This window comes from Vipera ursinii (genome assembly GCF_947247035.1).
Source record: "Vipera ursinii genome assembly, chromosome: 7".
NCBI classification, from domain to species: domain Eukaryota; kingdom Metazoa; phylum Chordata; class Lepidosauria; order Squamata; family Viperidae; genus Vipera; species Vipera ursinii.
In genome coordinates, this window is record NC_139521.1 from 36,767,016 (window position 1) to 36,785,019 (window position 18,004).

The 18,004-nt window shown below is 38.3% G+C and overlaps 1 protein-coding gene across 1 annotated transcript; it reads left to right on the plus strand.

The window, feature by feature from the left end:
• Positions 1 to 11,219: 11,219 nt before the first annotated feature.
• Positions 11,220 to 16,860, plus strand: FGF20 (fibroblast growth factor 20; the record flags this gene model as incomplete). The annotated part of the gene is made up of 3 exons (XM_083367741.1): positions 11,220 to 11,496; positions 13,891 to 13,994; positions 16,566 to 16,860. 3 exons carry the CDS (start codon positions 11,220 to 11,222, stop codon positions 16,809 to 16,811), a joined length of 627 nt encoding a protein of 208 aa, XP_083223867.1. The 3' UTR covers positions 16,812 to 16,860.
• Positions 16,861 to 18,004: the final 1,144 nt, after the last annotated feature.

An 18,004-nucleotide genomic window follows, 5' to 3' on the forward strand; every position in this document is an offset into this window, starting at 1 on the left:
GAACAGCTATTTTGTCACCAGGCATCTTTTATACTAGTGTCCTTGTGTTTCGTATCTAGTTCAAACTTTGTTATATAAGCAAGGTTGTTTAATGTGTCTATGAGATATTACTCCATTTCTTTTTTACCCAACATAATCTGTCCATTTAACAAAAATATTCTCTCAGTCATACTATCAGTTTGGACAGTAAGTGCCTATATTTAATCACTACAGAATAATAACTTCTTTATGGAACACCCTTATGAGATGAAGAAGTTTATAAATCCTAATAATGTCAGAAGCTATCTCATTGGGAAACTTTATTCTCAGAAGTATCATCCATGGCATAATAGAGGAAGAAGGGGATCAAAATGATTCATTGGATGAGGATTTGACAACCTACTCCATATGAATGCCATTAGTACATGGATCCACAGAAACTTAATGTTGTCAGAGTAAAAATGTCAAGCCGAAACTGAAATGGATTGGAAGAAGTCTCTTCATATTAGATATAAAAATTTGGTTTTGCTGTACTAAATGAAACAACAAAGAAGACTAAAAACTGTTAAATTCTTGATAGCTTAAATTAATAAAAAACAAGGTTCTTCTTAGTCTTTTTAAAAGAATTATTGAAGAGAATAAGATAAACTTACATTTATGACCACAACCAGGGCCAGAATTTCCATTGCTAAGCAAGGCGGTTGTTAAGTAAGTTGTGCCTAATTTTATGACATTTGTTGCCCCTGTTAGGTGAATCATTATAGTTGTTAAATGAGTCATTCGGTCTTCAGCAAATCTGGCTTCCCCTATTGACTACTTGTCAGAAGCCAGCTGGGAAGATCACAAATGCCAGTCACATGACCCAGGGATGCTGCAACCATCATAAATACACCTCAGTTGCCAACAGCCGAATTATGATCACATGCTATGGGAATGCTGCAATGGCTGTAAGTGCGTGGGCCAGTTGTAAGTCACTTTTTTCGGTACTGTTGTAAGTCCAAATAGTTGCTAAACAGATGGTTGTAAGTTGAGGATTACCTGCATAGAAATTACTTTCATTTTTAGAACTCATCAGTTAAACTAAAGTTAATGAAGGGATAGACATTTTTGTCTTTTACTAAGAGGCCACCTATGAACTGACAAGGTCGTTTTCTTAACTACTAAGGAAGACTGCCCAGGTGGTCAGAATTTACATCTCTCTTAGGTTTTGAAAAAAGCATTACAAGACGTCAGCTAAGAAAATCTTTATAGTAAAAGTCTTAATGAAAGCCTAAAAGACCTCACTGGATGGAAAACACTGAAATCAAATTGACTACATACTCCATAAGCAAAGATGGAGATGCTCTAATCAGTCAAAAATTGAAGCTCTGACCATGAATGGCTTGCTAGATTCCAATTAAACTAAAAAAAGCAAACAAAACCATCAAGCCAACATTATATGGTATCATTTATATTTCATATGTGTGTGCAGTGAAGATAAAGAACAAATTTAATGGGCTAGATTTGATAAACAGCCCAGAGAGTTGTTTCGAAACAGTATGGGCAGCAAATAAATAAGATTTCAATACTGAAATCTGCTTTACAATTAAAGACAAAGCAATCAAAAATATTTCAAAATACAAAAGGTAAAATGGCTACCTGCTGATATAGAGTCAGCTGAAGAAAGGTGGAAAGCAAAAGGCAACAAAGATTTTACGAAAATTTACCCAACAGTTACTGAGAAGAGCAAGAGATAGAAGTTACCTAAATCAGCAATGCACAGGCACAAAATAACTAAAGTGAGAATATATTTAAGAAAATTACAGAAATCAAGGGAATCTTTAATGCATAGGTGGACATGATATTCAAAAAATAAAGATCCATTGGACAAAAAAATTAGATATGATATACAGAAGAACTGTACAAAATCATCCATAATTATGAGGTATATGAAGTTTTGATCAGGAACTGAAATAGTTTAAAATCTCATCAAGTTTATACAATTAAAATGGTTCTTGTAGTTTACAAGGAGATAAAATACAACAGTTGCCAATGGACTGGGAAAGGGTTTCGGTATTTCAATACTGAAAAAAATGAACGCTAAAGAATATTTAAAGGACTAAATAACTGCACTTATCTCATTTAGTAATGTTTGGAATTGCAATTCAGACTTCAATAATATATGGACCAAGCAATGCCAGTTTTACCAGCTGGGCTCAGAGGAGACTGCTGCATTCAAAATCACACTGATAACATCCCATATATAATGAAAAAGACAAATAGGAAAATATGTTTATTTTGCTTTAGGATTACGCAAAGCTGATTGTGTAGATCAGTTGTATAGATAGTTGTGAACAGCCCTTAAAACATGGATATACTGAGCCACCTATTCTATCAATGGAAGATTACTGATAATGGCTAGGAAGCAACAAAATAGAATATGCAATTTAATAATTTGGCTCTGGAAAAGGAATGAAAAAAGTTACATTTTATTTATTTACTTATATGCAGATTATAGCTTATATTAACATATGCAGATTATAGGTCATAAATCTTATGAGAAACGCTAGACTAGAAGAAGTAGAAAATAGAATTAAGAGTGTTGGGAGAAACAACCTTGAAAATGCAGTTGATTTCATTTTAATAGAAGCAAAGAAGACTTAAAGAGCGTCTTGGTGGAAATAAAAGAAGAGAATGCAAAAACCAACCAAGAGCTCAGTATCAAAAAGCAAAGAAACAAATGCCACATTAAGATTATGTCAACAGCTCAATGCCGGCAGACCTAAAAGTTGAAAAATTTATCCTCAAAAATTCAAAAGGATGACTATAGCCAAGAAATACAGGAATACCGGTATTTGTTATTTTAGAAAAGGATTATGACAAATCTAGACAATATATTAGCATACAGAGACATCACATTTAATAACAGATCAATCTGTGGTTAAACCAATTGTTTTTATAGTTCTGATTGAAAATGATCAGAAAGGCTGAACGAAGAAAATTAGGTGTCTTGAATTGTAGTGCTGGAGCAAATTGTTGAAAATGTTTTGGACTACAAGAAGAATAAATTATTCAATAATAGAAGAAATAAAACCAGATTCTTCATTGGAAATGCTAATACTAAAGCTGAAACTTAAACATTTTGGACACTTAATGCAAAGGCACAAAACATTAAAGATGATTTTTTTTTAAAAAAAAGGCTGACCAAATGACAAGGTGTCTAAATAGTGCTACTGAAAGCATACATTTACAAGAACTCAAGAAGCAGTTCTGTACAGATAATCTTGGTGAAATGAGTTCTGTTGTGTGATGGAAAATTAGAAGTGACTGAATAACAACAAATCTTTAATCGCTACAAAATGTCATACACACAGTCACATTCAAACCTTCCTATACTTATTTTTAAGATAAACAATAGTATAGTATGCAGACAGAAGAAAAGGAGTATGAAAAAGGTAATTAAATCAAAAAGACAAAAAGAAAATGAAAATTAATTTACTGCAACATTATTCACCATCTTGGTATCTTTTTATTTTTGCGATCATCTTTGCTTCTACCATGTCTGCACTTTGCCTTTGAAAGCTTCACACTTTCATTTTCTGAATAGCTTATCAAGTCTAATCCACCATGTTTTCTTCAGTTTTCCTCTTTCTCTTGATTCAATGTAATCAAATCTTTATTATGATCTAGTTCTGCCTCAAGCATGAAAGCTGACTGAGTTTCTTTGGGCCAATCACTCTGTCCCAGCCCTATCCACCTCACAGGGTTATTGTTGTGGAGAAAATAGGAGGAGAATACTCTCTGTGTTTGCTGCCTTGTGTTATTTATAAAAGTAAAAAGGTGGGGAATGAATTAATAAATCATAATAAATCATTAATAAAATCATAATTATTTTCACATTTAAGTCATATTCAGTACCATTTATTCTTGAGCTCATCATCTCTTGTTTTAATACCTACACCTCAGAAACTGATTCCCATTCTATTGAACTTTTCTAGACAGAGACCCTTGATGTTGTTTCTGGGATGTGTTGGAGCCACTCTCCCAGCTTAGGAGTAACAGACCTGAGTGCTCCTACCACCAATGGGATCACTTTGGTCTTTATGTTCCATATCATTTCTAGTTCTTAGTTCCTCCTTCAGGCTGTAGTACTTCTTCAGATTCTCCTTCTTCTGATCTTGATGTTACTTAGTATCACTTCATCTATTATCACCTCTGCCTTCTGGTCCTTGTTTATTACCACAATGTCCAGTTGATTGGCCAGTCCCTCTTTGTCTGTCTGTATCTAGAAGTCCCACAGGATCTTAGCCCTGTTATTCTCCTGACCTTGGATGAAAGGATGGATGTATTGATGAATGGATGCGTGTGTGTGTGTGTGTACAGAGAAAGAAAAACACAGTAGAAAAACTAGTGATTTTGGCACAAGTGGAACCAAAGTTTATTTTATACCAAGCATGCCAATGAAAAATAGGATTTTTAATCTAAAGACTGTCTCACAAGCCAACATACTGTTCCACATTTCCTGCTAACTAGGAAATATAAGCAGTGTACTCACAAAAATAATTAAAGTCATCTCAAGGTCCTGTTCTGACAACATTTAATAATCTGTCTTTGCAGGATGACTGGATGAATTCATTTTATGAAATATTTATGGACTCTTATTTCTAACAGAACAATTTATATGCTTTTTTTTTCAAATTGTGCTCTGACCCCAACATTGAATACATTAGTACGTTAGAAATAAATCACTAGACCAGTGGTTCCCAACCTTTTCTATACCCTGCACCCCTAGAACACTTCTGATATATTCTCGCACCCCTTACAAAAGTTCGAAATAGCAGCAACAAATTATGCATATACACTATAATTTTGAAAACCCAAATTTTTGCACCCCCTGGAATATCGTTTTGCACCCCCAGGGGGTGCAAGCACCTCTGGTTGGGAACCCCTGCACTAGACCAAATGTTATTTGCTACCTTACTAATATGTACAGACATATGACTTTAAATAGTATGGGTTTTGTTTATTGAATATCGTAAAACCACCTTGTTGAAACTACATAATGATCTTGTCTCAATGGGACATTTTGTTGCAATACCGTTTTCCATAGAAGAAAGGAACATATAAATGAAATAAAATAATGAGTATTAGCTGTAGTTTTCACCTGTCTTCATTCACAGACACATGTCTAATAGGCAATATTGTATCACATCTACCTTTCTTTCTGATTGTAGTAGCAATTCCTTCTTTTAGTGTATAATAACTTCTTTCTTAGCTATAGGTTTGTTGCTTCAAGTTATGTTATCAATGTGTTGAGCTGGGCTGCTACATAAGTTACAGTTTGATTCCCCCACTGTGCCATATATTAAAAAAAGGACTTAATATGTATTTCAAATAAGGTTGATTGTTGGCATTTTAAGACAGAAATGTGTGAACTACCTGAATAATTGGTTAATCTACAGATTCTAAACTTTGATCTAGTTCTTTGATTTAGCCCTGCAATTAAGAAGATTTGGTTCAAAGCAAAAGTTCATTGGTTGATGTTTTACACTGATGTGATAATGTTTACACAGATGTGCTTTGAAAGCTTTATTATGGAGGATTTTTTGGGTCCAGCCACATGACAAGCTGTTGTTGTTTGAAAGCTAAACTTATATAATGTCTATCTGCAATCATTTTCCAAGAAGTCTGCCAGCTTTCTCTCTGCCTTTCGAAGTGATTTATCTGATCATTGTGTTCAATGTTATTTTCATTTTGAGGTTTTAAATCCCTTCATAATAAATCACTTACTTCCAACAATCTTTTTTTTAAATCATTCAGGTGCACATAGGGCAGTATTTAGGACTGCTGTGATGAAAAGGTGTTTCATTACTTGCTTTAAGCCACCTGCCAATTAATTAGCCCCAAACTCTATCCAGCAAATAAAAGCAGAGCAGCCAAATCTATTTGATCTCTCAGATTTACATGGTGACACATGGAAGAAGACTTATAAAAAAACCCACCACTGCCTTGTTCTAGTTTATTGCTTTACAGCTTTTTTTTCATTGTTAGAAATTTAAACAAAAAGTGTAACCCATTGAGTAATTCTTTTCCTTCTGAATTATCTTCAGGGAGAATGTTATCTAAATAATATACTATGCATGAATGTGCAGAGAATACCTAGTAGCATATTAATATAATTGGAGTGTTACATTCATACAGTCAAGGTTGTTAGTCAATATGGTTCAATGAACTCAAGACTCTAGCTGGATTAAATTAAATTTCAATAGACATTCATAATTTTGTTTTTTAAAAAATGAATTAGTAGTATAGTTCATTACCTTCCTATCTTAAAAACGGTTTATATTTTCTAAATAAACTTGGTTAAAAGGGTAAAGGTAAAGGTTCCCCCGCACATGTGTGCTAGTCATTTCTGACTAGGGACCGGTGCTCATCTCCGTTTCAAAGCCGAAGAGCTAGCACTTGTTTGAGGACGTCTCTGTGGTCATGTGGCCGGCATAACTAGACGCCAAAGGCGCACGGAACGCTGTTACCTTCCCACCATAGTGGTCCCTATTTTTCTACTTGCATTTTTATGTGCTTTCGAACTGCTAGGTTGGCAGAAGCTGGGACGAGTAACAGGTGCTCACTCTGTTACGCGGCACTCGGGATTTGACCCGCCAAACTGCCGACCTTCTGATCGACAAGCTCAGCATCCTAATCTAATCTCTATTTATTAAGTAGATTCTTCCTCTTACACAAGGCATGTCAAACTCGCAACGTCACATGACATCACGCGACATATTGTGACTTTTCCCCATTGACTGCAATGGGGTAGGTGCGGTTTTGGCATGACACATCTGGCCCATGGGGCGGGAGTTTGACATGCCTATCTTACACCATCTGCTATTCAATTTCATTTGCCTATATATAAGTCTAGCAACCTTGTCAATTTCATCTTAAGTGGACAGTGCTTTCAAATTCTACTGATATCAGAACCAAGATTTCTCATTTCTGTAATTTGATACATTGCTCTTCAGCTTACAATCTCTTCAAAGTGAATTGATATTTGAGCTAAACAATTGAACAAATCATAAAAAGAATAATAAGTAGCTCGAGGCAAAAATTCAACTAACATCTAAAAGATATGACCAAAGAAAGGCTTTCAGTTGATGCCAAAATGTTGCCAAAGGCAGTGATCCAAAATATAGTTGCTTGGAAAGAAATCCACTTATCTTGGTGGAACTTGTTTCTAAGTAGACACATTGAGTGATACTGACACAGCTGTAGAGAAGCCACCACTAAAGCCATGTCCCTCGGCTATTTAGTTACAATGTTTGACTCTTATAAGGGTTAGAGTTGGGTGAGGCCTTAACACACTGACCGGTGTAAATGGCAGAAGATGGTTCTTAATGATCATAATTAGTTTTTATTTATTTGAAAATAATTATTCAATATTAAACATATATCTATATCTACTGTATATCTATATCTGCTATATTATTTTGTATTCAACTATTGTAGACATGTGGTTCTTGAATAAATAAAACATATTTAAAGGCTTTGGAGGCATGGAAGAGGAAAAGAATTACAGAGAAGAGAGTTATAAGGTGCAAGTTTCCAACTATGTGATTGCTACCATAGAGGTCCCAGCAAGATATCAATTTGGAACTCAGAGAGAGACCGAGAGAGACCAGCGATGGAAAATATTTTGGAAGAGAAAACTAGGCCTACATGACAGCTGCAGTTGCTGTACACCAATCAAAAGCAAAATACTTTGATATTTTCTAATCAAAAGCAAAATACTTTGGCTCGTGGGAAGTGCCAGTGAAAGAGGGCTATTGACTGCACAGTCCAAGCTTGTAATCCAGTTGGCCACTCTGTGATGCTGAGTGCTGAACAGACATACGGCCCAATCCAACAAAATTCTCCCTTGTTCCATACCATCACCACTGCCTATGCCTATAAAGCATTTTTCCCCAAAAGAAATTTCACTGGAGCAATTTTTGCCAGGAATTTTGCCAACTGTGGAGCAAAAGGTTGACACTTATTTCAACCCTGCTTGATAAATCATAATCACTTCCACCAAACTGCTGTTTGAGTTACCTAAACGTGTGTTAAAACAGGCATCTTTAACAAAATATTCAGATTGTCTTTCCTCTTCCAATACTTGATTACTCTCTCTTTTTGTAGTTCATTAGAGCTCTTTCATGGCATAATGCAAAACAGTATGTCCTATAATATCCTCCTAATGGTTACAGAGAGATCTTTAAAATCCAGAATGCACATAATATAGGGTACAAACTAATAAGTATACATTTTATACCACCTCCTAATGTTCAACAGAGATCAAAGAGTTCATATAAGAAGAAAACATATTTTAGAAGCACAAACTATTTTCTTCCAATGTTTTCCATATTTCTAGTACTTTATGGAAAAAATAATAGATCTTAAGTCTAAAAATATACTCCAGATGGAACATTACTGCCCAAGAATTATAGGATAGTTGAAATGAGATGGCAAATCCATGTTTTCAAAGAAAAACCAGCAGTTTAAAGTTCTGGTGAAAGCAATTAGAAGATACTTCATTGGTTTGTTTATATTTAATACATCACACCAAAAGTGAAGCTAGACTGCAGTCCTATACTACTTACCTCAAACTGGATTTCTAGGCAGATGTCCATATGAGGCTAGACTGGGAAGTAAAAAAACATTCAAAAGGAGGCAAAGACAGACCACTTCTGTACTTTTGCCAAGAAAGCTTCCTGTTTCTGTGCATGAAGACAGCAAGAGTCAAGTTTAATTTGAAGAAGACTTTATCATTATCTTTTTTTTGTCATGAAATGCAATGGGCTGGAGTCTTAATAATAAGCTCTTGAGCTTCCTGAGACTTACCTCTAAGTAAACAGGCTTAGAATTCCCCTTTAAGTAGCATGTATGCATTCAGCCCTGAGTCCCTAGGGATAAATGCAAAAACAAACAACTGGCCAGCTTCTGCCTTTTCTCCTCACGTGGAGTGCAGAGTAAAGAAAATCGCACACCGATTATGTTGTGTGGTGAGAGAAATTTTCAGCTGAGAACCCAGCTTGCAGTATTTCAGATCATATGTGATCATGCTGTAAATGCTTATCCTGCTACTCAACATGTGCTGAATGCCTACCTCATACCTTTCTAGAAAATTAGGATAATTGAATTAACCAAGGTTGGGTTTGTCAAGGATGAACATTAACACCCCCCCCCCCAAGTAATAATAAGTTGTGGTGAAAAATCAGTTTTTTTGCCTGACTCAATCTTGACTCCTGGTAACTACTGGTATGTGGTCAAGTTCACACAGTTTTCTAGGCTGAGATAGAATCAAAGGTCACTCAGTTGGATTGAAGCCTCAAGTAGGAACAGATTTCTCTATTCTCTATCATCTGAAGCACGAGAGCAAACTCGATCCATTAGCATATTACGGATCCTTAATTGCTAGGTCCTTACTAAGATCTATGCCTACATTTATGTTTGGTCCAGAAGCTACCCGAAGTCTTAATGACAGTGGCATTTTTTTGCCAGATTCCACATACATTGCACACACAAAAAAGGGCAGAAATGTTTCCACTGTCAACCAGCTCCCTAGCAGAGACCCTGATGCCAACATAGACAAAGGAATATTATTTGTCCCTGATGAAAACGAGGATATTTATGGTTAGCCACAGCTCACAGTGGTTATTTCCCCCCTCCAATGTCTCTTTTAATTTTTTCCTGTAGCCCCTTTCAAAGTCTTAAAAGCTTTCCAAGCATTCCTCAGTTTCTCTTCTGGTCTCTTTGTATTGCTAAGGTCTAATATTGTTAAACACCTAAACCAGCGTTTCCCAACCTTAGGAACTTGAAGATGCGTGGACTTCAACTCCCAGAATTCCCCAGCCAGCATAGCTGGCTGGGGAATTCTGGGAGTTGAAGTCCACGCATCTTCAAGTTCCTAAGGTTGGGAAACGCTGACCTAAACAATACCCAGAGGCTATTGTTAGGGCCTCTGTTAGACCAAGCAGAGAAAAAAAAAAAACACCTATCCTTTAAGAAAAGGGGAAACCCCGACCATGCCAATTCGCTTGGGAAAAAAAATAATAATAACACACACCCCCTCTCTCTTTTGGGAGGGGAAGAAAACGCAATAAGATAAAAGGCAAGGGTAATACATGTAACACTTTTATGAGTGTTCTGAAAAATCGAGCAGTCGACCTGTTAGATCTTTTGGCTTTCTTCCCCCCTCTCTCTCTCAACCCCCGCCCCCCCCCCCGCGTTCCCTCTTTTCATGTGTGTGTCTCAGCAGGCCTAACCCTCCGGTAACGCCCTTTCTCCGTCTTACCTTTCCCTGCACCTGTCCACGTAATACGCGGAAAGCTTCCAGGGTCCTCCTTTCCCCCCCCCCTCCTCCCACCTTTGGCAAACGGGGCTTCTGCTGCTGCCGCTGCCGCTGCCGCCGCCGCTCGCGATTCATCCGCGGCGAGAAGCTTCAACATCAAAAGGGAGCCTGGCGGAGGGGAGCGAGCGACGGCATCCTTTTTCGCGTCGTCGACAACAACCCGGGTGGGGAGGGAGGGAGGGAGGGAGGGAAGGAGAGAGGGAGAGGCGTGTTTCCAAGGCTAAATTGGAAGCCGATTAGGCGCGCGCGAGAGAGAGGAGGGAGGGAGGGAGGGAGGGAGGCCGGGGCACCTTCGGAAGTCCCCTTCGTCAGGAGGGAAAAGGTGTGAGGAGGGGAAAGCAGCTCGGTTTAAGATTTCAAACGCCTCAGCTTCCCGGCGCGCTTCAGCTTCAGCGCTATTAGCATAGGTCAGGGGGGAAAACCTGCCCCGCGCGTGTATATATAGCGAGAGATTTTCCCCCCACGCGCGCTCTTGTGGCACTTTCGAGCGGCCTCGCTTGGGTCGCGGCGGTTTCCCCAAAGACAGCCCGAGCCTGTGGCGCTACCAGCGGGCAGCAGCAGCGGCGGCGGCGGCGGCGGCGGCAAATTGGGTATCGCCGGCCGTCCCACCTGCAGCGGCTGTCGATGTTGAGGCCAAAGCCAGCTCAGCCTCCCCGCCAGCCCCATGTCCGGGGAGAGGACAGATTCTCACGACGGGCGGTTGCTCTCTTGACGCCAAGTCCGCCTTGCCTGCCTGACCCCTTCCAGCGCCGGCTCTGAGCCCCGAGATCGGACTCTGCAAGGGACTCCCTCGCTCCCTCCCTCCCTCTCGCTAGCTGCTCCTCCTCTCCTGCCCTCTCCCTCTCCTGGCTCGGCAGCCCTCCGGTTGAGCTTCTCCATGGCCCCCTTAGCCGAAGTGGGGGGTTTCTTAAGTGGCCTGGAGGGGATGAGCCAGCAGGTGGGCTCCCATTTCCTTCTGCCTCCTGCCGGGGAGAGGCCGCCCCTGACCCAAGCTGAGGGGGGATCCCGAGGGGGCGTCGCGGCTGGGGCCACGGATTTAGCCCACCTGCAGGGCATCCTACGCCGAAGACAGCTGTATTGCAGGACTGGCTTCCACCTGCAGATCCTGCCCGACGGCAGCGTTCAAGGCACTAGGCAAGACCACAGCCTCTTCGGTAAGGCCCTTCCTTCCTTCCTTCCTTCCTTCCTTCCTTCCTTCCTTCCTTCCTTCCTTCCTTCCTTCCTTCCTTCCTTCCTTCCTTCCTTCCTTCCTTCCACCTGCTCTCTTCTGCAGCTTCTTCCCTTGTGACGGAAGCATCCTATAGCAACAGATGGTATAGCAACAGATCTCAGGCAGTGGTTGATTAAAAACACACACGCTTGCATGAGCAGCATCTTGATCTGGGTTAACATTGTTGCAGAGGGCTAATAGCAAACTGGAGTGTTGGGGACAGCAGCCTTCCCCGTACATGAAACAGGCAGAAGGTAGAGAGATCAGGTTAGAGAAAAAAGTGGCATTCTGTTCGCAAAGCTCTATTTCAAGTAATACAATCGAAAAGCTGGTGGGAAAAGGCCCTGGATATGTGCCTGTGAGGATGAACAGAACGCCTTTTCAACATCCCTATGGACTGCTTAACACACAATGCCTTACTGGAGTGTGAGAAATCCATCCATGTAGGTAATGATGCTTGGAATTACAGGCTGTCCCATGCAGCAAGTGCCTAAACTATTTCCTGTGTGGCTTGACAACCGTAACTGACAAGCATAGCATCCATGTAACCAGCTTCTAAGACATTTAATACATCAGTGTACAGAGATAGCATTTTATTTGTGATATGGAAGAGTTTCCCACATGGGAAGTATAAGATTATTTGATGTGAACAATGGTTTCTAGTCAAAGGATACCAATATCAGGATTTTTCATTTTCAGAATCAGTCTCTCATGTTTATAAGTCACATGTGTGCCTAAAGCAAGCTGTGAGTGTATATACGTGCAGAACTATTACAGGTATAATTGTAATCCATATAAACTCAGATACAGTGCTCTGACTGAGAGCTGTGCCCTGGCAATTCAGTCTTTCTAACTTTTCCAGTACTTCTTTTTTTTAAGAAAAGTAATTGCATGTTTTGCTATATATAGTTGTTTACAATGCACTCCAGTCTCTTTGCATGGGTATTAGTCCTTTAGTATTCCAGTGGGAATTGTGCATAAGGAAATGCATGCAGGATTCCACAAGAACATGCAACTGAATTTAACTTAGTCTGCATAGAAGACAGAAGACATCACACTGTCCAAAGATAGAGAATATGACTCTGTGAGTCCAATGTAAAGCAGGTGTTAGATTGTACATGCTGCAAGTATCTCTGATACCATAATATTCAAAATCTAACTAAATCTCTGCAATGTATTGGACTAGTTTACTTACAATTTTATTTATGAACTACAAGAGGTTTTAATAATGAAAGAGGTTGCTAGAAGTGTAAGGGAGGACAAACAAATGAGTGTTGAAGAGAAAGTATTCTCTGAAGAAACCTACCACTACTGAGTAGTTGGTCCACAAATGTTTACAAAATGTATTATTACTAGTATTAAGTGCAGCTGATAATTCTCACTACTTCCAACAATCTGCTCTAAGAGATCTTAACTAACAAACAGGAGTTTTGTTTCAACTTTAGTTCAACCAAAATTTCTGTACAGAAGAGAAGCTTCTTAGAGCATGTAAACATGGAGTAATTGCAAAGAAAAAAAAAACAAAAAATGTTTCAGATTGAGATCAAACATTCTTGGGGCTTCTTTATTCTATCACTATTCTCAATAGCTTTGACTGATGTGGTTTCTTTGTTGGTTAAATCACCTGCTTATTATGATTTGGGGAGGAAAAACGTGTCTTTGAAAACGATATCAGAAAGACAGAATACCTCCCATATCTTTCAATGGAACTTTAAATATTGGGAACTCCAAAATCTCTGATGATTTATTGGCAGTGAAAAGATGGAGTATGCAATCTTTATAAAATACTAAATATCTGATCTTTGCAAAAGATTTGGCTGCCTTGCAACAGCAACAAGACAACCCAAGTCTCATAATTTTTTCAATTAAACTCCAAAGGCTGAAAATTATAAAAAATAATTAGCTTTCCTTAGAGAAAAAATAATTCAGAAAATAGAACATTGTTGAATATATATAAATATATAAATATAATCAAACACTTTTCTTTCTAACAATCCAAATATTTGAACACTGTTGTTGTTTAACACAGAATGGCACAACCAACCAACGTTCCTTGTAACTCCTGTGTATTGCAGCTGGAGAGATTTAAGGACAACTTAGCTCTTTCACTGAAATCAATGAGATGTTAACAATGCTCATTTTTATTGGATCAACACCAATGTATATCACAGTGTTATATTACTACGAAGAGTACTTTGATAACACCATTCTGATATTCTGTATCAATTTAGAATTAATAACATATTTAATTACACATCTATTTCTATTTAATCTACAAGACCTATCTGCACTGAATATAATTAGCCTTAAAAATATTTTTTCCCTTTTCTCAATGCAGGTATTCTTGAATTCATCAGTGTGGCAGTGGGATTAGTCAGTATTCGAGGAGTGGACAGTGGCCTTTACCTTGGAATGAATGAGAAAGGAGAGCTTTATGGCTCTGTAAGTATTACTGCCATATCATCCAGCTCATATTACAGACTCACATTAGCAGTAATCTTTATAATCCCTGGGAATTTTGTCACTGGTAACAATATAAGAGGGATCACAGCCTTGAAGTGGCTACTTAGCGTAAGAAAAATAGTGCTCAATGGATTAATACAAAGTGAGAATTATTTGGAATAAGCTGCATCACTAATACTACAGTGTCATGTTTAGATAACTTAAGATGTTAAGTGAATCACTCGAAATTACCTGAGTTTCCTCAATGCAACGACAATAACTTCATAGGAAGCTGCCTTATAAAGTTGTTCCACGGGTCCATCTAGCTCAAAAGCATTCTCTCATTGAAACTCTCTAGGTTCTGGAGGATAGGGCGGCTATTTAATTCAGTTCCAGGAAAAGTAGTTTTCTTTTTGCATCTTTATGTGTTTATGAGAGTTTTCTAAAACCTGGTTGCCAAAATTAGGTGCAATTCTCAACCAGTCCGTGATGGGAAACAAAAGCAAATATAAGTAGTCCTTGACTTATGACAGCTCATTTAGTGACTGTACAAAGTTACATCGGCATTGAAAAAAATGACTTATGACTGGTTTTCACACTTATGACCATTGCACAATCCCCATGGTCACATGATCAAAACTCAGACAAGCAAAGTCAATGGGGCAGCCATGTAGGGACATTTAAAACATACAAGATGAATATTGGTGTTTTTTTCCCTTTTCATAAACAAAACTGTGGGCTGTTTTTATAGTTCTTTCTTTTATAGTCCGTTCTTTGTAGTACTTCCTTGAAGGACCAAGTGGCCAAACACTGGCCCTTAATCACTTGACATTCCAGGTAGTGGGGCAAAAAAAGAATCAGTATTTACAAAAATCCTATTATCATATAGGGAATTTTTGATATGAAAAGACAATATAAGGCAGTCCTCAGCTTACATCCATATGTTCAATGACCATTCAAAATTACAATGTTACTAAAAATGCCTTACTGTTTTACACGCTTATGACCATTACAATATCCCCATAGTCACACGATCAAAATTCAGACACTTGGTAAACCGACTCATATTTATGACAGTTGCACTGTCCAGGGGTCATGTGATCATCTTTTATGACCTTCTGCCAAGCAAAGTCAATTGGGAAGCCAGATTCACTTAACAACTATATTACTAACTTAACAACTACACTGGTTCACTTAACAACCGAGGCAAGAAAGGTTGTAAAATGGAGCAAAATTCACTTAACAACTATCTCACTTAGCAACAGAAATTTTGGGCTCAACAAGGACTACCTGTAGACAGCTGAAAATCAACACAACTGTGGCCTTCAGATGCAAAACCATTGCCCACCTCATCTTTTAATAAAGAAATGCATTTGCCACTTGGCAAAGGGACTCAAAAACATCTGCAGGAAAAGCATATTCTCCTCTGAATTATTCCCCTTCTAAAAATGGCAGATAAATTCTGCTAATTATTGCCCTCATTCCTGCAGCATTGTATCCAATATGGGATGTGCTTATCAGTCTATACAAGAGGAGACAACATGACAGGTAGTATGGCCTGTCAATTCAAACTTACATGAGAAGCTAGGGGTGTCTCCAGGATGTGATTAAAAAAAATGTCAAAATGGGGGCTGTGATGGTGTAATTGAAGTTCTGCCTGTTTTTGAGGTGGAGATGCCTAAAAAACAGGTGAAGCTTCAATTACACCAAGGGGGCTACCATCTTGATTTTTTTTTTTTTGAGTAGATATCCCTGTAGAAATTTCTTAGCAAAGAGAGGCTGGTATAACCCCAGGATAGCAGATATAATTAGTGGCTCATATGTGAGATTTGGAAAGGGGAGAGCCAAGTTGAAGGCCTCATTGAATAACTTTGGGACCATCTTCCTTCACAGGATCATTGTTGTGGGGAATAAAATTAAGTGTTTCCCAAGTAAGCTGCCTTGTCAGAGAAAAGGCAGGTTTGAGATGCAGTTGTAAAACAAAATAAAAGGACAAGAAGAATTCAACTTGCAAAGTTTTCTCTAGTGCACGGAATAATGTGAAGCAAAACTTGTTTGGGAAATATTATGTGCATGTTAAAAATGTTGTAGTTTTGAGGTTCTAACTAGAGACAACGGGGGAAAAAGGAACATGAGCATTTCTAGTCCAGAAGACTAAAAGATGTCCATAGTTGTATATCTGCTAATATTTCAGTGCAAGCATCAGTCTAATAACACAAGTTGTGACCTAGGTTCATTGACTTTTGCTTGTGGAAATGAAAAAGAAAGCAGAAAGAGAGGATACTATGCCGTATAATAAATGGAGTAATGTAGGAATTGTTGTACAGGCAGGCAGAGCTTTAAGACAGGCTGTATTCCTTACTGATAAAAAAAATCCTCTGCAGAATCAAATAATTTATTAAAACAATATTTTTATTTTTAAACAGTGAAAAAATAAAATTGTGAAAAATATCACGCTAGAAAGAAACATACTTTTTGAGATAATAATCAACAAAGGATTAGCTCTATCATCTCTTATCACCATGTCTGAATATTTTGGTTGAAGAGACTTCTCTTTTTTTCACCCTTTAGGAAAAGCTCACTCCTGAATGTGTCTTCAGAGAACAGTTTGAAGAGAACTGGTATAACACCTACTCCTCCAATGTGTACAAGCATGGAGATTCAGGCCGGAGGTACTTTGTGGCACTTAACAAAGATGGCAGTCCCAGAGATGGGACAAGGTCCAAAAGGCATCAGAAATTCACCCATTTCTTGCCTAGACCAGTGGATCCTGAAAGAGTGCCAGAGCTCTATAAGGACGTGTTAGCAATCAGTTGAAGTCAACCACAGAGAGAAGCAAGATCTTAGCCTCCACAGTCCCAAAATCAAGAGAAACTTCTAAATGTTGAAAATTATTCAGATCTAGAAAGGAGGCATCAGTGAAGCTGTTTAGTAGTAGACAAGCCTTCATGCCTAATCTCTGGATTTAGGAGAATGGATATTAAAGTCTAGTTGGCCAGCCTCTTTTAGGTTCGTTCTTTCCGTGCTAGTCAAGAAGATGTTGGAAATGGACTTAACAAAACTGCTCTGGATCCTGTACTTGGAGCATAAATAATTACCTAAAGTGAATGGGGGTTGGCTGTAGATAACTGGGAAAAAATGTCTAGTTAACATCATTGACAACCATGTGGATGGTGAACATGGAGCTTTATGAAGACTGTGGTAAATTGGGCAGCAAAATTTGGATTTATTTTTCCCTTCAGGATGGACCTAATTTATATATCTTCAGAGTGCATATATTTATTTTAAATATTTATTTATTACAGAGTTTATTTTTATTGGTCTATGAAGAGAGTTCAACCCTATACTACAATAAAAATCATTTACAGTGCCAATATTTACTCCCAAAGTAGTATCATTGTGCAAAAAGGGAACAATGCTATCCCAAATGGTACAAAGGGAGCAACATCTCTTAAAGGTTACTATTTTACAAGCTAAGAGATTAGTGTTTTGTTTTATGCACACACTGTTTCCTGTTGAATGGTCTTAGGTAAAAAGAGATGTTGACTGCCTTAGGAATTATGGGACTATCACTTATATTTGTACTGAATTTAAGATGCACATTTAAATGGAATTAAAGGTATACTTCTATCTTTTTGTTTCACTATTGTTCTTTAAGGAGCTAGTTCACCAGAGTCATTACCTTGTGAGAGGAAAGGAACTGGGAAAGGTCTAATGCTTTTAAGCTGTTGAATTAGTTCCAGAGAGACTCAGCTTCATGGCCATTTTCAGCTACGGAAGCTCTGTGAATGACTTATGGCCAGTCATGTCTTCTCAGCACAGTTTCTCTCACAGAGCAATGCTTGTGCGAATAAAATGAAGGGAGATCCCCATGTAAACTGTTTTGAGCTCCTGGAAGAAAAGCAGAATGTAAATCAAATACATTTTGAAGTTCATATTTTGCATTGCATAATAACTGTGAATTAGTTGGCATTTTGAACATTCACTGGTTCTACACTTCTGATGTGCAG